We start from the raw sequence: 24,146 nt of genomic DNA, 5'->3' as shown, positions 1-24,146 counted from the left end.
CCCTCACTCCCTTCCCTCCCCCTACTTGGAAATGATAAAAAATTTGATCTGGGCTATACACTTATTATCATTTCATATGAGCTATGTGAAATGATTCCTCCTCAAAGCTATAACTTTGTGGTTGATTGAGTCCAAACTTTATATTTTACACTTGTTTCATTTATTTTATAATATCTGGTCCATTATTCAAAGTTGTTGGAATAATTTAATACTGACAAAAATAAAGTCCTATTCTTGGGACCAAAAAAGATGAGAGGAGGAAATATGGCTAGATAGTAAATATAAAAAGTCATTTTAGGAGACTGCCAGCCCAATATGAACCACAACTGTGACATACAGCCAAAAAAAGCACCCAAATGATGGACTGCATTAATGGAATTATAACACCCAGAATAAGTGAGGTTGTATTCTAGTTATACTCTGAGCTTATCAGAATATACTTGGAGAACTGCTTCTAGTTGTGAGCACTAGATTTTGGAAAAAATATGACAAGAGATTTAGGTCATTCAGAAGTGGATGATCAAGATGATGAAGGACCTAGAAATCACTCCATTAACTGAAGGAAATGGAGGGTTCCCCATCACTAGAAATTTTCAAACAGATGTTGCATGATGACTTGTCAAGAATATGATAGAGAAAGATTCCTGTTCAGGAATGGGTTGGGCCAGATGATCTCTAAAGTCCCTTCCAAAAGAGAGATTATTTTATTATGTATTCTTAATAGGACAGAGGAACTAAAAGTGTTAAATTTCAGAAAAGCTATAGTCTTAAGATATTTGAAGGGCTGCCATGAAGAGAGACATTCTCTTGACAAGCACAGATTTGTGAATTATCTGTAACTTAATAACCTTAGCAAGAAGCTTGTAGCACAAAAAAAGTTAAATTACTTGCTCATGGTTACATATTCAGTATGTGTTAGGGACAGAATGTGAACCAATGACTATGACTCCAAAGATGAAGATACTAATCTGCCTCTCTATATTACCTTGATTCTATGTATTCCAGAGGGAAAAACTAGGGAAAAACTAGTTAAGTACAGAGAAGCAAAATTATGTAAGGAAATATTTGCTGATGACTATAGCCATGTTTAAATAGAATGAACTGTCTTGAATATAGTGTGTTCTCCAAGAAAGGTCAACAACGGCATCGTGGATGGCCACTTGTCAAAGATATGGTTTAGAAACTTCAACCTTCAGATACAATCATAATGTCTATGACAATAATAGTTATTCTGGTTTAAAGAAGACAAACTGTGATACTGAATATTTTCTTACATACGCTTCAATGTTTCTTATATTATGAACAGTTCAGATTTCTCAGTACTTACTTTATAATCATTGCAAAAAAAGTTAGTCTATGTTTTACCTAGCAAAGTACCTGCCTCAGAGTAGTTGTTTAATAAATGTTGATTGATCACTGTCTACACTTGACCAATATGAATCTCAAGATCTTCCTCTGTAAAATTAGGCAATGATATGGAATGATCTCTCAGGTTCCTAAAGTCTATGATTGTATAATTAACTAGTATGTCGATTCTGAATTTTTGTGAAGAATGATCCCAAAGATGAGATTCTAGGCTGATTACTAATAATAACTAAAGCAATGTGTCCTGTTAATATATAAGGCAGAAGTGTGGATCCAGTTTAAAGAAATCTGAAACACAAACACACATTTGACTATAAGAGGGAAGCTGCAGTCAATGAAACCCAATTACATGCTGCAGTCCTTACAGAGGGGAACATCTGCATGAGACAATATTAAGCATGTATATCTAGCTCCTGCTGCTGAATCTTTAAGGGTTCAGGTTGGACAAGGAACTGAACATACAGGGAGTGATTCAGTCCCTGGATTCTTCTTGCAGTGCTCAAAGCTGAAATATATATGAAATATATGAAAGATATAAAGGTCTGCAGAGTGAGAAAGATTGAAGGAAGGGGATAATTTAGCAAAATGTATTAATACAAGGAATCATATTATTCTTGAATCCCTAGCTCCTCTCATAATTCAGCCCTATAATAACTCACATGTTTTGCCTATCCTTTCATTTGCATCTCCTTTCTTTCTAACTTATTTTATCTACAGCCAGGACTCTATGCCACTTCTTGACCATCTTCATGTCATATTGCCTTCACTCTAGCCATTATCTTCATCTCTCCCACTAAAAAGTTGAACTCTACTCCTAGGTGCCCAGTTTTTGATAGATGACTTTTCCAGCTCTGCTTTATGTACTAACTTTACCCATTAAAATATAAGCTTATTGAGGGCAGAGATTGCCTTGCTTACTTATACTTGTATCCCCAAGTCTTAGCACAGTATCCAGTACATGGTAAGTGCTTAATATATGTTCTATCCATTCATCAGTCTAGAATCTATTTTTGTCTATTTAATATTCATGCCATTCCCCCAGTCCCCCTACAAAAATGATCTGTTTTCTAATAATCCAAGGTTAAAAGCTGCTAATCTAAAATTTATACTCACAGTTAATGTTCTCTCTAATCTTTTCAGGCTGTGAATAGACAACCATATTATTTGAGGAAATTTATGCATACATAATACATATATACAAATAAGTGAGCCTGTGTCTATAGAGAGATTCCTTTTGTAAGCAAATGAAGCTGACAGTAAAGGTAATGTGAAAACATGCTTAATGGTATGCATAATCATTATTTTGTTACATTGTGATTTAACACAAATGGTAAATAGTTCACATAAATTGCTGTAATTAATATTATTTTTGCACATTGAAACCATATTTTAGTTCTTTATTACTTCTCTAGTATCTGCTATCGGCATCAGTATTTCTACTTTTCTCTGGGACCATATACTATTGGATCATATAGATTCATAGAGTCTTAAAGATGGAAAGGTCCTTGGAGGCCATCTAGTCTAGTATCTGACTCAGTGTGGAAAGCCCTCCTATATCATTCTTAACAATCTTTTAGCCTCTATTACCAATCCAGAAGAGTTCACTCAGCAGTGTGTTATTCCCATTTCATTGTTGGACTGTCCTCAAAAGTACTTTGTTTATTTGTTTTAAATTCTAATAGTAAGCCAAAATATGAGTCATTTTCTTTTCTTCCACCCTGACACAGGCAGTCTCCCAATACCACATGCTCCAATTCTATCCTGTGAAGTAGCCCAGAAGTCTCTATATCAAATACCTAACGTAGAATTCTTATCTTGAGCTTGTCTTATTACCCCAGACAAAGTTCCTGGCACAAAAATGTCTCTTTTCTATATAAACTTTATAACCTGTTTCAGGAATTTATCTGACATTTTCTCCAATTTTCCAATAAGCCTATAGTATAAAAAACTAGATAGTACTACTTCTTGTAAGGGACCACAGGAGATCAGTAGCTTCATGGGCTGCCCCAGAGTAAATATTCCTCAGTGTGGCAGCCATTACCATTAGCCCTCAACTCCTATAGATCCCTACAAGAAGTAAGCTCCTGCTCTTTATATCCTGTTTCCCCTAGCCTTCTGCATCCCTGAAAGATACTTTGAATAAAAATGCACCAGGAGGTGGCACAAAGGAGTCATCAGCATTTCCCATTCATAATATAAAAAACCTTCCTGTGAATGGGACTATTGGCTAGTTCACATATGAAGCAATGTCTTTTGTCAACCCAAATATTTGACTAGTGGAACCTATAGCATACTTCAGGAAAGAAGATGCGGAGGCTGGAGCTATACTGAAGGGCACTGTCATTTCAAGGTTAGAAGGAATGGCGCATGGGACTGGTGATTACTACCTGCTCTGTTGCATTCTAAAATAATACCTATAATTTCTATAACCTTTTAAGATTCATGTAAATCATTTCCAAAAATATATAATTAAAACATAAGTGTTAATAATCTGGTCCATCAGGCTACTATGCTGTTTCTGTCTCCTCTTAAATTCATCCAAATATTCTATATCATGCTTTCTTCTAATCAGTTTTCAAACAAACAAGAAAATATTTATTTAAAGTTTGCCATATTTGAGGTCCTGTGCTAGGTGCTAAGAATACAAAGGCAAAAGCAAAGCAATACAAACCCACAAGGAATTTATATTCTGGGTGTAGGGGGCGGTGGGGGGGGTAGGGTGATGTGTACACATGTGATGGAAAAAATGGCGAGTACGGATTTGGTCATCATAGCATGAGCAGAAGGCACAGCCTGTTGCCAATGCACATTGAAGATTTGTCAAACCTGATTCTAGAAGTACATGAGGATATATGTAATGTATAGGTATTCTATGATTATTTCCTTTTTTACTACTTAGTGGTTAAGAAAAGTCTTTTAATAAGGTGCTAAGTTAGAACTTAGAGTGCTTACAAAAAAAAAGACAGGAAAAGACCAACTCACTTTTCTTTTTCCTGGTGTTGGTTAAAGGAAGAGAAATTGTGAGCCTCTAGGTATAAAGGTCTTGGGTCCCTATGTACCCACTTGGGCCACCATGTAACTAATGAACATATTGTTCTGCTATTTCTTGGATCTCTATTACCCTCATTTGGGAAAAAAAGATAAATTCAATTTTAGAAGTATTGAGTATAAGATGATTTCAGGACATCTAGTTTGAAAAAGCTAACAGCTAACCGTGATGAGGACCTAGAGCTCAGGAGACGTTTTAAGGCAGAAAATAAGATAACTGAATAATATAACTTGTGGGGAGGGGGGAGGGCCAAGGCCTGAGACTTGGAGTAAAAATATAGTGAAGGGATATGATATGGGTGAATGAATGAAGAAGACTAAGAAGGAATAGTCAGACAAGTTAGGGAAAAATAAATAGGGTAGTGTCACAAAGACACAGAAAAGCAAGACTCTTCAGGAGAAATAGGTGGTCAAGAATGTTACTGCAGAGATGTCAAAACAGAAGTGAAGAAAACCTACTAAGTTTATCAAATAAGATCACTGGTAACTAGAAGAAATAGTTTCAGTTGAGTGATGATGTAAAAAGCCAGATTGCAAAGAAGTAAACGAGAGGAGAGAAAGCATAAATAGTAAGGAGAGACAGTTTTAATTTTCCCCTAAAGTTTTGCTGGGAAAGTTCGAAGAAATACAAAATGACAGCCCAAATGAATAATAAGGTCTGCTCAGGATTTTTGAAGTATAAAACAGTATAGCATTTTATTATAGGCAATTGGAAAGAACCAGTAAGTAGGAAGAGACTAAAGCATAGAGATGGGCGAAATATAGGAAGATCAAGGGTACACATAGAAAATGCTGATCCTAGAAGAAGTATCAAGCCTATATCAGAGATTGGAATAAAGAAGAAGAATAGAGAATGATTTTAAAGAACTGTGAGATGTAGACAAAGAAAAAAGTTCAGGCAGAATCATCTATATTTTCAATAAATTATGAGTTGAGATCCTTAGATAAGAGTTTCAGGAAGGGGTGTCATAGGAGACCTGAGGAAAGAAGAAAAGGTTTGGAATAGTCACTTTTTGGAGACAAGCAGAGAATCAATTAGGGAGGAGTAAAAGGATTGTTTTGTGAGGTCCCTGTTGAGATTAGAGAACATAAATTTGTAATGGACCTAGTGAGTATGGTTTCATAATTGCAGCATGTGAGTAGGACTAACAGAGATGGTGGCAGCAATCCAGGATTGGGATCTGGCAAAACCAGAATGACAAAACCTACAAGATTTTGATATCAGTTAATGTACTATAGTGGAAAAAATAACAAATTTGGAGTCAAAACAGTTGGTTTAATAAACCAATTCTGTCTCACTATCTGTGTAACCTTAAGCAATTCACTTAACTCCTTTGAATTTTTATTCTTTTTATTAATTCAATTTAATTTTTCCCAATAGTTTACAACATCTTTAAAAGAATGCTGAGTCTTGGATTTTCTCTCTCCCTCCTAGCCATACCACTGGGATGGTAAGCAATTCCATATAGATTCTACATGTGCATTCATGCAAAACATTCCTCCATGTTAATTATTTTGTAGAAGGAAACTCAAACAAAAAATTAAGGAAAAAAGTGAAAGTGTTTTAATTCTTAATCCACAAAATGAGTATATTACTGTGTATCCTGCTTACCTCCCAGTGTTTAGGGAAAATTGTTTTATAAATGTCAGAGTGCTTTGGAAATACTTTTAATAATAATGATAAATAAGTTACAAATTATTAAACATTTTTGATAATAGAGAACTATTAGACATTAATGAACTGGGTGTTTTCTTGAAATAAAATGTTGCTATTGCCCCCTTTATCTAACTTCTTCTGTTTGAATAAAGTATATATTTACTCTATTCTCTATAACCATACTATCCTCTTTAAATTAAAACTGTTTACATTCCATGATAAAGATGAAAGGCTTAAAATAAGCATATCCCAAATTACTAACACTTTGACATCAATGAGTTCCAAGGCATAAATGATGCTTTCAGACTCTTTCCTGCATTGATGAGAATGGAGATTAAAAAAAACTCACAGGTGTTGGGATCTAGAAGGAAAGGATAGGAAAGGAATTGGATGGGGTTGGAGATGAAAGAATGAAAAGGATGTCACAGAGAGGGGAAAGGAACATAAAAGTGAGACCAGGTACATCCGATGTCACAATTTTTATTGTGTTAGCTTTGTTTATCTATAGAATTGTAAGGTCAGACAAAAGTTTTAAATAAAAAAAATTTCCATTACGGTGAACTCCCTAGACCTCAGTTTCTTCAACTATAAAATAAGTTAGTTGAACTGTATACAGAGTTCCCTTCTAGTTCTATATCTATGATCCTAAACCCTTCTTCCCAATCCAACCTAGCAAGAATTATGTACTTAGAGCATTTTGACCCCTGACAGTCTTCAAAAGTATGCATGAGATTTAGAGAAGACTTCAAAAAGAATCAGATCAATCATACATGAAGAATGGCATTCATGATAGCTCATTTTAACTCACACAAGTGTAGAGTCAAATCCTAAACTGAAACTCACTAGGGACAGGAACAGGGACTATGAGAAAAAGTAAACAACCAGATCAGTCACCAGGAACCTGGTGATTGTAGACTTTAGGCCACAGAAGAAGGAAGAAAGGGAATCAGCACTGGCTCTTTGGGGAGCCTGCCCTTGAATTTAACATTCACATCCCCATTGAGCACTGATATGGCAACTCCCTCCACACCCCCCAAAAAAATTCCTTCTGTAATGAAAACTAATATAGTCATTTAAACCTTATGGAGTATGTCCACAGGGTTGCTGCCATTCTCTTGGTTATTTTTCCAGAAGGTTTTCTTCCCATATAATACCTTGGTAAATTTTACTACTCCTTAAAAAACAAGAAAAGCTATTTGTATTCCCAACCACAATGACTGCTCCCAAATTCTTTTCTACAAACCTCAGAAAACAAAGAGTAGGTACATTTTAAATTTTGACCTTCACACCCACACTACCACCAGAATTTTTGTAAAATTCTTACAAGGAATTTCCCAGTGGCAATATAGATTCTGAATTGTAGTGTGTGTGTATGTGTGTATACATATATGTGTAAAATATATTATATAATAAGTGTGTATATGTGTGTGTAGAAAGCATCAAAATTCTACCTATAGCTATCTTCTTTTGACATTGGTCTCTTTTGCTTCCATTTTCATTTTTTAGGAGTTATTTTGTTGGTAGACTGTGAGGTCACAGAGCACCAAGCCAAGGGAGAAAGAACATATATTTGTGCAGGTAAATAGGTATACACTTATATACTCAACTCCAGACATCAGTGGTGGATCTTGGAACTTACACTCCACAGATATAGAGATCCCACTGCATATGTCTATGGATATAAACTAACTGTGTCCAAGTGAAATGTAAAATGCTACAATCCATGCACAGGTGAGTAGTTTAGAACTGTATTGAATTCCCTAATTATCTCTAATGTTCTGAGTTTCTTGATCCATAATGAACATTCAAGTTTCTGATCCTTTAGGAAGTACTAACAATGTATACTATTGAATTTGGAAATATATCTATTTCTTTCTCAAGAAACAGTTTCTATTCTAGTCTAATAATTTGTATTCCATTCTAATAGTTCCTATTTCTTGCTAAAATTTTCTAATAATGTAGAAAATGAGAGGATAGAAAAAAAGATGAAAATATAGTTAAGCCATCCTTTTCTCATAGGATTGTTATGAGTCCATTTTTGGTTTTCATTTGTTGGCAGCATTCAGTGGGAAAGGTGCTGGATTTGGAATCAGAAAGATGTGTGTTCAAATCTAGTCTCAGACATTTACTAGATATGTGATTCTGGGGAAGTGACTTGACCTCTCTTAGATTAAGCTTCCTACTAGGCAAAATTGGTATAATAATAGCATCTAATAGGTTTGTTGTAAGAATCAAATTAAATAATGTGTAAAGAGTTTTTAAAATTTTTAAATGGTATATAAGTGCTAATTAGTATCATTATTATTGTATATCAATTATCAAATAATAAAACCTAATTCAAAGTTCATCACTGGGATTCCAATATACCAACATGGATGAAACATTAGACAATAAGAGACAGTACCAAAGGACAGATAGGAAGAGATATGACAGATATTACAGAGGAATTTCTTTTTAAATGATTATATCAAAAAGAAATAACTTCAAGGTACCATCAGAAAACCCCACTTCCTCTGTCCATAATAGCTAACTATACCAAGCAGGTATTTTGAGGAACTGAGATAGAAAGTGGGTCATATCATTCAGACCAAGGGTCTAGATGGCAGAAAAATATTTCCTCAATAACAATTAGTGAGCAATTACCTCTAATTTAACCCCCGATAATCACCAAAATCCTTTTTACTCACCCAATAACTTGATGCTCATAATACTGTAGTGTCCTCTTGAGAGTCTGCTGTATAATCTGAGGCTACAGAATAATAATAAAAAAGATATTATCAGCAAATCATTGCCAACCCTGCTCCAAGCATCATAGGCACCTAGGTGGCTACTGATTTACTATGCACTGTTGTTCATTTTGCAATATTAACCCATTTTGCATTTTGCCATGTGTTTTCCCCACAGGAACTCATAGGAGGGTTCCACAATCCCAGGAATTTTCCTTCTGAAGTAGACTGTTATGTTCCTAGCTGTTTCTTCTAGATTCTTTCTCTCAGCTATTCAATTCAATTGAAAATTGAATCCTTCTATGTGACCAGGACTGTAGGTGTTGATATTATTAATGCCCCCAAAGAATTTACAGTATATGCATGATGAGATGAAACATATAACCATGAAAGATAGTGTCTAATCCAGTAGGAATTGGATTCTGACATGTCCTGCAATTCTATTTCAACCAAAATAAATAAAAATAAATAAATAAAAGGGATCTTCAATCAAATAGCTGTAAAATGAGACAGACAGATAAATGAAATCTGATAGTCAGTTAGATAGAAAGAGATAAAAACAGATAGATAGATAGATAGATAGATAGATAGGCAGACAGATTGATGATAGAGTGTTTATTAAGTATTTACTATGTGCTAGGCACATTACTAAGGCCTAGAGATACAAAGAAAGAGAAAAATGTCCCTGGTCTGAAGGTGTTTACATGATAATTGAGGAAGACAACCCATAAAGAGAAACCAGAAAAATGGAGGGGGAGGATGAGGTGCAGATAGCATAAGTGAGATGGTGGCCTATATAAGATATGGTGAAAGCTCACCTAGTAGAGTCTAGGGTAACTCCAGGTTAAAGTTTTTATGTGGAGGAGGTGATTATGAAAACTTGAGTGAAGAAATTCTTTTTATTTTTTTATTATTTTTTTTTAATTTTTATTGGTCATTTCCAAACATTATTCATTGGAAACAAAGATCATTTGCTTTTCTTCTCTTCCCCCCCCCCCCACCACCACCTCTCCCATAGCCAACGCACAATTCCACTGGGTATCACATGTGTTCTTGATTCAAACCCATTTCCATGTTGTTGGTATTTGCATTAGAGTGTTCATTTAGAGTCTCTCCTCAGGCATATCCCCTCCACCCCTGTAGTCAAGCAGTTGCTTTTCATCGGTATTTTTACTCCCACAGTTTATCCTCTGCTTGTGGATAGTGTTTTTTAGATCCCTGCAGATTGTTCAGGGACATTGTATTGCCACTAATGGAGAAGTCCATTACCTTCAATTGTACCACAATGTATCAGTCTCTGTGTACAATGTTTTCCTGGTTCTGCTCCTTTCGCTCTGCATCACTTCCTGGAGGTTGTTCCAGTCTCCATGGAATTCGTCCACTTTATTATTCCTTTTAGCACAATAGTATTCCATCACCAACATATACCACAATTTCTTCAGCCATTCCCCAATTGAAGGGCATCCCCTCATTTTCCAATTTTTCGCCACCACAAAGAGAGCAGCTATGAATATTCTTGTACAAGTCTTTCTCCTTATTATCTCTTTGGGGTACAAGCCCAGTAGTGCTATGTCTGGATCAAAGGGCAGACAGTCTTTTATAGCCCTTTGGCATAGTTCCAAATTGCCCTCCAGAATGGTTGGATTAATTCAAAACTCCACCAGCAATGAATTAGTGTCCCTACTTTGCCACATCCCCTCCAGCATTCACTACTTTCCATAGCTGTTATGTTAGCCAATCTGCTAGGTGTGAGGTGATACCTCAGAGTTGTTTTGATTTGCATCTCTCTGATTATAAGAGATGTAGAATACTTTTTCATGTGCTTATTAATAGTTTTGATTTCTTTGGCTGAGAACTTCCTATTCATGTCCCTTGCCCATTTATCAATTGGAGAATGGCTTGGTTTTTTGTACAATTGATTTAGCTCTTTGTAAATTTGAGTAATTAAACCTTTGTCAGAGGTTTTTATGAAGATTGTTTCCCAATTTGTTGCTACCCTTCTGATTTGAGTTACATTGGTTTTGTTTGTACAAAAACTTTTTAATTTGATGTAGTCAAAATTGTTTATTTTACATTTTGTGACTCTTTCTAAGTCTTGCTTGGTTTTAAAACCTTTCCCTTCCCAAAGGTCTGACAGGTATACTATTCTGTGTTCACCTAATTTACTTATAGTTTCCTTCTTTATGTTCAAGTCATTCACCCATTCTGAATTTTTCTTGGTGTAGTATGTGAGGTGTTGATCCAAACCTAATCTCTCCCACACTGTCTTCCAATTTTCCCAGCAGTTTTTATCAAATAATGGATTTTTGTCCCAAAAGCTGGGGTCTTTGGGTTTGTCATAAACTGTCTTGCTGAGATCATTTACGCCAAGTCTATTCCACTGATCCTCCTTTCTGTCTCTTAGCCAGTACCAAATTGTTTTGATAACCACTGCTTTATGGTATAGTTTGAGATCTAGGACTGCAGGTCCCCCTTCCATTGCATTTTTTTTTCATGATTTCCCTGGATATCCTTGATCTTTTGTTCTTCCAAATGAACTTAGTTATGGTTTTTTCTAATTTAGTAAAGAAGTTTTTTGGTAGTTCAATGCGTATGGCACTAAATAACTAAATTAATTTGGGTAGGATTGTCATTTTTATTATGTTAACTCGTCCCACCCATGAGCAATCAATGTTTTTCCAATTGTTTAGATCTAGTTTTAGCTGTGTGGAAAGTGTTTTGTAGTTGTGTTCATATAGTTCCTGTGTTTGTCTCGGCAGATAGATTCCTAAGTATTTTATATTGTCTAGGGTGATTTTGAATGGTATTTTGCTCTCTAATTCTTGCTGCTGAAATGGGTTAGAGATATACAGAAATGCTGATGACTTATGCGGGTTTATATTGTATCCTGCAACTTTGCAAAAGTTGTTGATTATTTCAAGTAACTTTTTGGTTGATTCTCTAGGATTCCTTAAGTAAACCATCATATCATCTGCAAAGAGTGATAGCTTGGTCTCCTCATTGCCAATTTTAATACCTTCAATTTCTTTTTCTTCTCTAATTGCTACTGCTAGTGTTTGTAGTACAATGTTAAATAACAGAGGTGATAATGGGCACCCTTGATTTACTCTTGATCTTATTGGAAAGGCTTCTAGTTTATCTCCATTGTAGATGATGTTTGCTGATGGTTTTAGATATATACTGTTTATTATTTTTAGGAAAGGCCCTTCTATTCCTATACTTTCTAGTGTTTTCAATAGGAATGGGTGTTGTATTTTATCAAAGGCTTTTTCTGCATCTATTGAGATAATCATGTGATTTTTGTCAGTTTGCTTGTTAATATAGTTAATTATGTGGATGGTTTTCCTAATATTGAACCATCCTTGCATTCCCTGTATGAATCCTGCCTGGTCATAGTGGATGACACTTGTGATGACTTGCTGGAGTCTTTTTGCTAGTATCCTATTTAGGATTTTTGCGTCTATATTCATTAGGGAGATTGGTCTATAGTTTTCTTTCTCTGTTTTTGACCTGCCTGGCTTTGGGATCAGTACCATGTTTGTGTTGTAGAATGAATTTGGTAGAACTCCTTCTTGGCCTATTCTGTCAAATAGTTTGTTTAATATTGGGATTAGTTGTTCTTTGAATGTTTGATAGAATTCATTTGTGAATCCATCTGGATTTGGGGATTTTTTCTTAGGGAGTTCTTTGATGGTTTGTTCAATTTCTTTTTCTGAAATGGGGTTGTTAAGGTAATTTATTTCTTCCTCTTTTAGGCTAGGCAATTTATATTTTTGTAAGTATTCATCCATATCACCTAGATTGCCATATTTGTTGCTATATAATTGGGCATAGTAGTTTTTAATGATTGCCTTAATTTCCTCTTCATTAGAGGTGAGGTTTCCTTTTTCATCTTGGATACTGTCAATTTGATTTATTTCTTTCATTTTCTTAATTAGACTTACCAGTACTTCATCTATTTTATTTGTTTTTTCCAAGTACCAACTTCTAGTCTTACTTATTAATTCAATAGTTCTTTGAATTTCAATTTTATTAATTTCTCCTTTGAGTTTTAAGATCTCTAATTTAGTCTACATCTGAGGATTTTTAATTTGTTCACTTTCTAATTTTTTAATTTGCATGTCCAATTCATTGACCTCTGCCCTTCTTAATTTGTTAATATATGAACTAAAGGATATAGATTTCCCCCTGAGTACTGCTTTGGCTGCATCCCATAGGTTTTGAAAGGATGTCTCATCATTGTCATTTTCTTCAATGAAGTTATTAATTGTTTCTATGATTTATTCTTTAACTAACTGGTTTTGAAGAATCGTATTGTTTAATTTCCAATTAATTTTTGATTTACCTCTCCATGTTTCATTAATAATTATTATTTTCATTGCATTGTGATCTGAGAAAGTTGCATTTATTATTTCTGCTCTTCTGCACTTGTTTGCAATGTTTTTATGCCCTAATACATGGTCAATTTTTGTAAATGTACCATGTGCTGCAGAAAAGAAGGTATATTCCTTTTTGTCCCTATTTATTTTTCTCCACATGTCTACTAACTCTAATTTTTCTAAGATTTCATTCACTTCTCTTACCTCTTTCTTATTTATTTTTTGGTTTGATTTATCTAGTTCGGCTAGAGGAACATTCAGATCTCCCACTAGTATAGTTTTTCTATCTATTTTGTCCTTGAGTTCCTCTAGTTTCTCCTTTAGAAATTTGGATGCTATGCCATTTGGTGCATACATGTTGAGTAAAGAGATGTTGTCACTGTCAATACTGCCTTTTATCAGGATGTAATTACCTTCCCTATCTCTTTTAACTAGATTTATTTTTACTTTGGCTTTGTCGGATATCATGATTGCTACTACTGCCTTCTTTTTGTCGGTTGATGCCCAATAGATTTGGCTCCACCCTCTTACTTTCACCCTATGTGTATCTACCTTTCTCATATATGTTTCTTGTAGACAGCATATGGTAGGGTTTTGGACTCTAATCCACTCTGCTATTCACTTGTGTTTTATGGGTGAGTTCATTCCATTCACATTCAGAGTTATGATTACTAGCTGTGTATTTCCCAGCATTTTGATTTCTGCTCCTTTATCTGCCTTTTCTTCTTTCACTATTTCCTTCTACACCAATGTTTGCTTTTGAACAGTCCCCCTTGTTTTATTTTACTTCCTTTATTTTTTACTTATTTTACTTCCTTTTTTTTACTTTATTTTTTTTTACTTTTTTTACTTCCTTTCTACCCCCCTCCCTATTTATCCCCCCTTATTTTCCAAGTAGTCTTTTTAAAATTAACCCCCCTCTCCCTCCCTCTCTTGTACTGCTTCCTTCCCCACCAGACCATTTGTTACCCTTCTACTCCCCTATAGGGTGCAAATCTATTCTCTGCCCCCAATGGATTGGATTTTTTTCCCTCTTTGAGTCACTTTCTTTTTTTTAACCCTTACCTTCCATTTTAGAGTCAATACTGTGTATTGGCTCCAAGGCAGAAGAGTGGTAAGGGCTAGGCAATGGGGGTCAAGTGACTTGCCCAGGGTCACACAACTGGGAAGTGTCTAAGGTCAGATTTGAACCTAGGACCTCCCTTCTCTAGGCCTAGATCTCAACACACTGAGCTACCCAGCTGGCCCCTCTTTTTGAGTCACTTTCAAAGCATGTAAAAGTTGAGTATTTCCTGTCCCTGACCTCTTTACCCTTCCAGTGTATTGAAGTCCCCCCACCCTACCATGAGCTTCTTTATGACATATAAATTTACCCCCATTTGTTTCTTTTCCCATTTCTTTTAATATTAACCTATTTTTAAGCTCTAGTTATAGATATATATGCATACTCATGTGTATGTATTTTTGCATGCATATATCTATATACTTATTTATGTCTTGTCCTTTCATCCTATACATTTTGTTGCTGTTCTCTCTAAGTATACTTCTTTTTGCTTCCCAGCTAATAACAACAGTTTTTAATAGTTACCAATGACCTCTTTTCTTATAGGGATACATATCATTTATCTTATTGAGTGTCTTAAAAATTTTTTTTTGTTTTTCTTTTTTCCCCTCTTTTTAAATTACCTTTTGATGATTCTCTTGAGTTCTGTGCTTGGACATCGAATTTTCTGTTCAGGTCTGGTCTTTTCTTTACGAATTCTTGAAATTCTTCTATTTTGTTGAATGACCATACTTTCCCCTGTAAGAATATAGTCAGGTTTGCTGGGTAGTTGATTCTTGGTTGTAGACCTAGTTCCCTTGTTTTCTAGAATATCATATTCCATGCCTTTCTTTTTTTCAGTGTGGATGCAGCCAGATCCTGCGTTATCCTCACTGTGGTTCCTTGGTATCTGAATGACTTCTTCTTGGCAGCTTGTAATATCTTTTCTTTGGTCTGATAGTTCTTGAATTTGGCTATAACATTCCTGGGTGTTGTCAGTTGGGGATTAAGTACAGGAGGTGATCTGTGGATTCTATCAATCTCCACTTTTTCCTCTTGTTCAAGGATTTCGGGGCAGTTTTCTTTAATAATTTCCTGTAATATAATGTCCAGGCTTTTTCTTTTGTTGTGGTCTTCTGGTAGGCCAATAATTCTTAAATTGTCTCTCCTTGAACGATTTTCTAAATCCTCTGTTTTGTGAATGAGATGCTTCATATTTTCCTCAATTTTTTCATTCTTTTGGTTTTGTTTGATAGTGTCTTGCTGCCTTGTGAGGTCACTCAATTCAAGTTGTTGTATTCTGGTTCTTAAAGACTGGATTTCATCCTTAGTTTTTTGGTCGTCCTTTTCCTTTTGGTCAGATTTTCTTTGGAGGTCATCTTTCATCTTCCTCACCTCATCTTTCATCTCCTTTGCCTCATTTTCCAGCTGGTTGATTTTGGCTTTCAAGACACTATTTTCTGTTTCCAGATGACTTATCTTAGTTTTTAAGTTCTTTTCTCAATTGTCTTCAGCCTCTCTTAATTGTGTTTTGAATTGCATTTTGAGTTCTTTCAAAGCCTGTATCCAATTTGCTGGGATTTCTGATTTTTCCTTTGCTGGGTCCTCCCCCTCTGTTTCATTTACTCTTTGCTCATTACCTGTGCAGAAGCTGTCTATTGTAATGTCTTTCTTCTTTTCTATTGTTTGCTCGAGTTTATCCCTTCTTTGCTCCCCATATTTGGCTGTGCTCTTGCTCCTCTCATTTTGTTTTGGTTTTGGGGCTCTCAGTCTCCCCTCTTGGAGCTTTGTCAGATCTCTTGGTACAGTCTCTAGGGGAGGAATATTAGCTTTCCTGTCCTCTGGAGGCTTTTGATTGGATTGAGTTCAATTGGGTTGGGCTGTATGTGGTATGAAGCACTGAGGCTCTGAAGACTACTGGAAGGCTAGGCCACCCAGGCTCTCTCCAGTTCTCTCCAGCTGCTTCTCTGCTGTCCACAAGTGCCTTTGCCCGCCTCCCTAAACTCTGAGGAGTTCTGATGGGATTAGTTCAACTGGATTGGTCTGGATGTGCCCGAGGCAAGGGTGAGACTGGAGCCCTATGGAGGGACCCAGCCACCACCCGTTTCTCCCTGCTGTCCAAGCTGGATGCTCCGAGCCCAGCGCCACGTTGCTCACAAGGTAGACCCTGCAAACCAGCACCTTTGCCCTCTCAGAGGTTCCTGCTGCTGCTGGGGGCTCAGCCCTCTGGGTTGTGGGGGAGGGGTCCTGGGACCTTCGCTCTGCCTTCCCCTTAACCCTGAGTATTCATGGATTCCGGCTTTTGGGGGGTGTACCTTTTGATTTGAGTCCAGAAGGAGGGTTCCCGCTTCTGTCCTGTTGTTCAGATTGAATTTCGGTGCCCTAGGAGCATTCAGTCTGTATCGGTAAGGAAGGGTCTTCCACAAGGTCTAAACTTTTGCTGCTTGCTAAGCTGCTATCTTGACTCCGCCCCAGCGAGAAATTATTTTTATAAAGGGATGTTTTTTACAAAAAGAGGACCTTGAAAATTACTGTATTATAGAACCATGATTCTAACATGAAGCTAATGGGAGGTCATTTAAAACTGCCACACCTATTCATGAATAGAATAATCACCAGCCCAATTTTCTCAAGGGCCCCATGGAATTGTTCCCAAAAGCACTGGGGAGCTCTTGGGGCAGTCACAGAGATTTCGGGGCAGGAAATTAAATTGTTGCCAATTCCCAAGCAGCTCCTGATAAAGCTTTATAATACTTTCCCTCTTCCTGATCACTCGGCATAAATCTGTGAATCTCTTCTTAACATCACAGAAGGTTTCAAACCTAGGAAGCTACAAGAAAAGTACTTAGATCACAAATAGAGTGATAGCAAAAGATAACTTTTTGCTAATAGGATAATCAGTGAAAACAATAATGAACAAAATGTTGAGTAAGTGTAAGGAAGAAAAGAATCTCCTTATCAGTGATAGAACTATCAGATTAGTAATTTGTCATAAGGATGATTTTTCTGTAAACAAACCATTCAAGTTTGTGTTCGTAAGTGATCAAAATGCTAGGATAACCATCAGTTCATAGATTTAGAGTGGTAAAGGACCTTAGACTTTATCAAGCTCAAACCTTTGATTTTGCAGATGAGAAAAATTGATGCCAAGAGAGATCAAATGATTTTTTCTAAGCTCACAAAGGTAGTGAGTGGTAGAGTTGGAGATTTTAACTCATGCTCTCTCACTCCAGATCCAATGTTTTCTCCATTGTACCATGTATTCATAACACTTTAGGGCTTGAATGGATCACTAATTCATCTATTTGTTGAAAGAGTAGAGACCAATTTATAGTGGAAATTATTGTTATTATTGCATAGAGTACACATTTCAGGATCCAAGAAGTAAACAAAGAACCAGGCTCCAAAACTAAGAGCTCACAAAGACAACTGACCCAGACGGCAAGCAGGAAGTCAAGAAAAAATTCTAAGACCAAAGTTCAAAAATTGAAGACAGGTCATCAGGAAGCAAGATCAGGACAATACCATAATGGGTGATGGGAGAAGATGAAGTAGCAACCACTGACTGTCTCATTTCTTTCATGTAAGGAATGATTCTAGGACCCAGTGTTTTCATGTCTTCAAGTTATGTCCTCTCCTAATGCAACTGTCCTCACAAAACCATGAGTTGAGAAAGAGAAAAAAGCATGAACTTAGGGGAGTTTCTTTCTTATATTGTTTTTTTGGGGTCTGGTTAATTCATTCTGCATTAGTTCATAAAAGTTTTCCTAACAATTTGGAACTATGCCCAAAAGGTGATAAAAGACTGTCTGCTCTTTGATCCAGACATAGCACTACTGGGCTTGTACCCCAAAGAGACAATAAGGAAAAAGACTTGTACAAGAATATTCATAGCTGCGCTCTTTGTGGTGGCCAAAAATTGGAAAACGAGGGGATGCCCATCAATTGGGGAATGGCTGAACAAATTGTGGTATATGTTGGTGATGGAATACTGTTGTGCTCAAAGGAATAATAAGGTGGAGGAATTCCATGGAGACTGGAACAACCTCCAGGAAGTGATGCAGAGCGAAAGGAGCAGAACCAGGAAAACATTGTACACAGAGACTGATACACTGTGGTACAATCGAATGTAATGGAATTCTCCATTAGTGTCAATGCAATGTCCCTGAACAAACTGCAGGGATCTAGGAGAAAAAACACCATCCACAAGTAGAGGATAAACTGTGGGAGTAAAAACACCAATGAAAAGCAATTGCTTGACTACAGGGGTGGAGGGGATATGACAGAGGAGAGACTCTAAATGAACACTCTAATGCAAATACCAACAACAGAGAAATGGGTTCGAGTCAAGAACACATGTGATAACCAGTGGAATCATGCGTCAGCTATGAGAGAGGGAAAGGTGGTGGTGGTGGGGCTGGGAGGAAAAGAAAATGATCTTTGTTTCCAGTGAATAATGTTTGGAAATGACCAAATAAAATAATGTTTAAAATTAAAAAAAAAAATGTTTTCCTAAGACAGAAGCTTAATTTCATATAAGCCAGATGGAAAAGTAATTGAATATCATTCTTGGGTGCATTAGACAAGGGTATAGTGACTAAAGTGCTGGACTTGGAGTCAGAAAGACCTAAATTCCTGACATTTACTAGCTCTGGGCCCAGGGACAAGTCATTTAACCTCTCTCACCCAAGCCTCTTCATCTATAAAATAGGAATAAAAGGATTATTTTAAGGCTCAAATGAGATAATGTCTATAGAGAACATTGTAATCTTAAAAGAAGTAGATAAAATCAGTTACTATTTCCCCAGAATTCAGAGTAGCAAAATGTTCTTTTCAATTTATGGTCCATGCAATAGACCTACGGAAAAGAAGATATCTTTATACAAAAGAAAAAAGCCAATGGAAATAAAAACTGTGAATAAATCTAAAGAGGAGGCCTTCTACCCTCAGCACAGCTAAAGTTATTATAGGTTAAAGTATGGACAGGCAGACAAAGGCATCCTAATAATTATAGTAGCATGCAGGAAGTGAAAATGCGTCTTAAGGGTTTAACCCAAGAACAACCTAAACCAAATTATCATTAGTCATTGGCAGGACTCCTGGGATTCCAGGGTCTCTGGCACTGGATTGACAGTCCTGAGCCAAGATAATTTTTCCTTTGGCAATGTGTCTGACGGATGGAGAATACCATGATAGAACTGACCTGTGCAATACATCCAGTTGCAAAACATGAAGCAGTAGATATCAATGCATATGAGGTCAGCTACCCTAAGAATAGCCTCATTTTGTACTCAAGTATAATTTTTTTCTTCATGAAGAATTCCCCATCCTTAAAACCCAAAAGGTTGTCAGAAAGCACATTCCTGTAAAAGGAATTAAGCCTTCTAAAGGACTTTTTTTTCACTGTGTAAAGCAATTACTCCTGTTCTCAGCAGGAGTTAAATTTGCTGCTTCTGAAAAGCATTAAAAGGAAAATATCCTCTGGGAACATTCTGCAGAGTTTCAGGTAAGCCAAGTCATTCTGTATCATCCTTAGGATTAACCAGAACCAGTGTGCCTTCTCCAGTGGACTAATCTACATCTACAGTTGCTGCTGGACAGAGAATGTTCTGGTTTTTCAAAGTTTAGTTCACAGAGGCCTGGAACTTAATGCCTTGTCTTTCAAGAAACAAGATCACACTGTTTAGGAACCTGACAAACATTTGAAAGGAATCCTCTCATATTCAAAAAATTTCATAGCTAACCAAAAATGGTCAAATGAATAAATGCAAATAAACCACAGAAGTTTTCTGGTTAGGGACAATTTTTCCCTCCAATAAATCAACAAGCATTTATTCTGCCACCTACTATGTGCTAAGAACTATGTTAGGGGCTAAGGAAACAAAAACAGAAATGAAAACGTCCCTTCCCTCTAGGAGATTTGAATCTAACTAGGAAAAGCAACATGTATAAGTATAGGTATATGCAAAGTAAATACAAATTAATTTTAAAGAAGCCACTGGCAATTAAGACTATTAGAAAAGGCTGAAAAGGCTGTGCAAAAAAAAAAAAGGTGGCTCTTGGAATTTAAGATGTAGGGGTAAAGATGAAATTCTTTTCAGGCATAGAGGCTAGTCAGTGCAAAGGGTCAGTGCATTGGAAAGGGAAAGAGACTTGGATCAAGGAAGCCAATTAGAAGGTTAATGCAATAATTGGCAAGAGGTTGTGAGGTTTTAAACAAATAGAATTAGGATTCTTGTTGTGTGAGTGGAGAAAAAGATGCAAATTCAGTACATATAAAGGATATAGTTACAAAACTTTAGGGAACTGACACTGGTTTCTTTGCTTCTACTGTCACACAAGATTGACACTGTATTTTCACAGACTGTCCTCAAGTCTAAAATGTTCTCTCTTTTATCCCTGTCTCCTGGATTACCTGACTTCCTTTAAGTCTTAATTAAAATCCTACTTCTTGCAAAAAGTCTTATGGTCTCCCTTAATTATATAATACCTTTCTTCTGTTTATTATGGCCAAGTAAGCCTGTATATATCTTGTTTGTACATACTTGTCTTCATATCATCTTGCCCCGACAGAAACTGAGCATCATGAGGTCAGAAACTGTTTTTTGCTTTCCTTTGTATAAACAATTCTTCACGCAGTGCCTCGAACAAACTAATAATGTGCTTACTTAGTGCTTGTTGACATCATAAGGGATATTACTCAGTTACTCAGTCTTAAAAAGACTCTGATATTTTATTTGTATAAAAAGGCTAATAATACCTTTAGTTTCTATATTACCAGTTTTTTATGAAAATCAAAGGGCAGAATACATGCAAAGTTTTTTAGAAATGCTAGTGTATGGTTATCAGTTTTAATTAATATTGTTATTACCTTGTTCTCTTTTTTTGAGAGAGGTCAGATATAAACAGTGTTCCACAGACTATTGCACTGATGGATAAAATCCATTAAATTTTACAGCTGATTTAAATCAGTTACAAAATAGGTTTGTGTACTGGAAGAAAAATATAAGAATATTAGCTCACCTTCTATAAGTTCACTGAGCACATCCTTGAAACAAGTCCATTAGAAGACAAGAAGCAAGTATGTGATAAATGAAGGAATGAAGGAATAATAACTTTTAAATGTTTCATATATGCTAAGCCCTGGGATATACAAGTACAAAAGTGAAGTCCCCAAGGAGTTTGCATTCTAATAATGAAAGGAACTACACATAGGGAAGTGGTAACCATAGAGAAAAATTTTGGGAATTTCTAGGGATAGTAAAAGAGGCCATGGAAGAGGAAAGTGGCAAAACTCCTCCTTGAATGATGACAGAGTTGATATAATTATGGTTTCTAAACTGAAGGGAGGGAGGTGTCCACATGTTGGGAAGGCAACTGCTATCTCATGCTACTCTTCCAACATGATTTTGACCTCTGTACTTTGAAAATCTATTGTTGTTCCTGTTGTTGTTGTCTTTATTGCTTGATGGATTCCATAAAAGGGAAGCACCAATTTCAGAAGCCCAATAAGAGCAAGGTTTACAAATAGAATTAAAGCTGACACATTCAAATCACCAAAATGGTGTGGTGTGGTGATGACAGGATGGAAGGAAACTACATGAGCAGAATTCTTAAAATCAAGATTTGGGATTTCAGACTAGAAATATAACCTGCACAGGGTGGTCTACTTTGGGAGAGAGAATAGGAAAATAACCCCCATACCTACACAGTCCCATTGCCAAGTGATCTCAGAGAAGAGAAAGGGAATTGATAAATTGTCCTGGGTAGAGGATAGAAAAAATAGCTGGAGAACACACATTGGGGTCAATTAAAGACCTTTAAGGGAAACCAGTCTCTATATTCAGTATTTTATAAGTGATTTTATTGTTGTTGTTATTGTCGTTATCTAGGGGAGACTTTAGGAATGTCATATCTTCACCATTTCATTCTCAGATGAAAACAGAGGCCCATAAAAATGAAATTAATCACCCAAAATTATGAAATATCATAAAAAACAGAACTAGGATACTAGCCTAGGCTCTTCTTTTCAGGGAGACCCACATAATTATGATTCAAGAGCATAAACTTAATGACCAGAAGTCTATAGAGGAAACAATAGTTCTCATGCACCTCTCCTCTAGGAATTCTATCAGAGCTGAAAACAGTCCAAGATAAAAGGAAAGGACATTGAATTGACTGTCAGTAAATCACTCAGAGTTCAGCAGGTGGGGAGGCCTAGATTGGCATGCCCATTTCACCTTGTGTGAGTCAGAAAAGCATTTATGCCATCAGCATTGTGATTCTGTTGTATGTATGTTCCCTGGGAGCTCCTCCTCTCCTAAAGTCTCATAAATTACAAAGAGAGAGACTCTTTCTTAAGCCTAGAGGAGTGGCCTCTTATAATTTTATTGCTAACAAGTGGTGGCCCTTTCCACTGTTAAATAAATAATATATGATCCTAACTTTTAGAATTGGAAGAGATTTTGGATTTCATAGCATCATATATTTCTAGCTCAAAATAACCTTAGAGACCATTTAATTCAACTCCCTTACTTTTACTGGTGAAGGAAATTAAAGCCAGAGGAATCAAATAATTTGTCCAAGGTTACAAAGATGGTAAGCAGAAGATTCAGGTCTTAAACACAAGTATTCTTACTTTGAGTGTGAGGAGCTCTCCCTGGTGCTGTTTTCTTTCTTGTAAAGTTATATGAATACTGGCTTAAATCTTGACATTAAACAGATAGTCAATTGGTGCTACCATGAGAAATAGCAAATCATAAATCATTCTCTGGTTTATGCTTGAATTCCAAAAATAAGTATTAAATAGTTTGTTAGTAAGTGACTTAACCAGGCATAAGACTCCATTATTGTCTAGTCCTGTGCACTTCTGTTTAACATTACACATGAACACACATAACACAAATACCAGAAAAAAATGTAAAAAATTATTGTCTTTTGATGAGAGGTCCAGAAAATGCCTGAAATTTTAAAATAGCTTATCACATGTAAATATGTAAATTACAGGCACAATCATGTATCACATAATAATCCTTTAAGGTACCAATTTGAAGTCACTCTAAAAAATAAAGATCAACTAGACAAGGTCTGGTGGACCATATTTTGAGAACGATTTATTTAATTCATGCTTGTGGGGGCAGCTCAGTGGACTTATAGCCAGGCCTAAAGAGGTCCTGGGTTCAAATCCAGCCTCAGACACTTCCCAGCTGTGTGAACCTGACCAAGTCACTTTACCTCCATTGCCTAGGTCTTACCACTCTAATGCCTTAGAACCATTACACAGTATTGACTCTAAGACAGAAGTTAAGGGTTTAAATAAATGAATAAATTTTCAAATAAATAAATAAATAATGCTTGAACCTTAATTAGAGGGGTTCCCATTGGTTGGTAAGTCTAATAATTATGAAATTCTAACTTAATTGTTCAATTCTATTAAAGTCAAATGCAAGCCTTATAATCAAGGCAGGACTAGATGAGTTAGATAAGCAAAAGGACTCAAAAGATTCCTCCTTATACTTTAGCTGTCATTCAGTGTGCTGGTATTTATGGGTAAGTCAGAAATTATTGCTTTTATTCAGAAAATTGTAAGAAACAGAGCAGAGATGTATTACAAACTCATTTGCAGAATAAATTGTGAACATTAAAAGAGAAGAGCTGATATGAGTTTGCCAGCAGAGAAGGGTTGCTGTGAGGTACAACTAAGATGAGGTTTATAAAAGTTCCTTGAAAACTATTATGTGTCATAGGCATGCACAGAACTATTATTATATAATGAATATGTAACAGCATAAAATTTCATAAAAGGAATCTATCAATAATCACCACTACATTTGTTTATTTTTTCAACTACAGTGACTAAAATAGCTTTAGTTCTGATTTGAAGACAATAAGCAACTTATTTTTTTCTAACCGTTCTGATTAAAACTGAT

At 36.1% G+C, this 24,146-nt stretch overlaps 1 protein-coding gene across 2 annotated transcripts in view; it reads right to left on the bottom strand.

The window, feature by feature from the left end:
• The window catches only part of GUCY1A2 (guanylate cyclase 1 soluble subunit alpha 2), a 424,115-nt gene that overhangs the window by 356,761 nt on the left and 43,208 nt on the right, over window positions 1–24,146 (bottom strand). For both annotated transcript variants that reach the window (XM_056794443.1, XM_056794444.1), the window contains exon 2: window positions 8,758–8,819. In XM_056794443.1, coding sequence (XP_056650421.1) covers window positions 8,758–8,819 — 62 coding nt within the window. The remainder of the gene's footprint in view (window positions 1–8,757; window positions 8,820–24,146) is intronic.

Source organism: Monodelphis domestica, chromosome 4 (assembly GCF_027887165.1).
Source record: "Monodelphis domestica isolate mMonDom1 chromosome 4, mMonDom1.pri, whole genome shotgun sequence".
NCBI classification, from domain to species: domain Eukaryota; kingdom Metazoa; phylum Chordata; class Mammalia; order Didelphimorphia; family Didelphidae; genus Monodelphis; species Monodelphis domestica.
The sequence above is the reverse complement of the archived record's forward strand: the minus strand, read 5'-3'. Positions and strand labels throughout refer to the sequence as shown.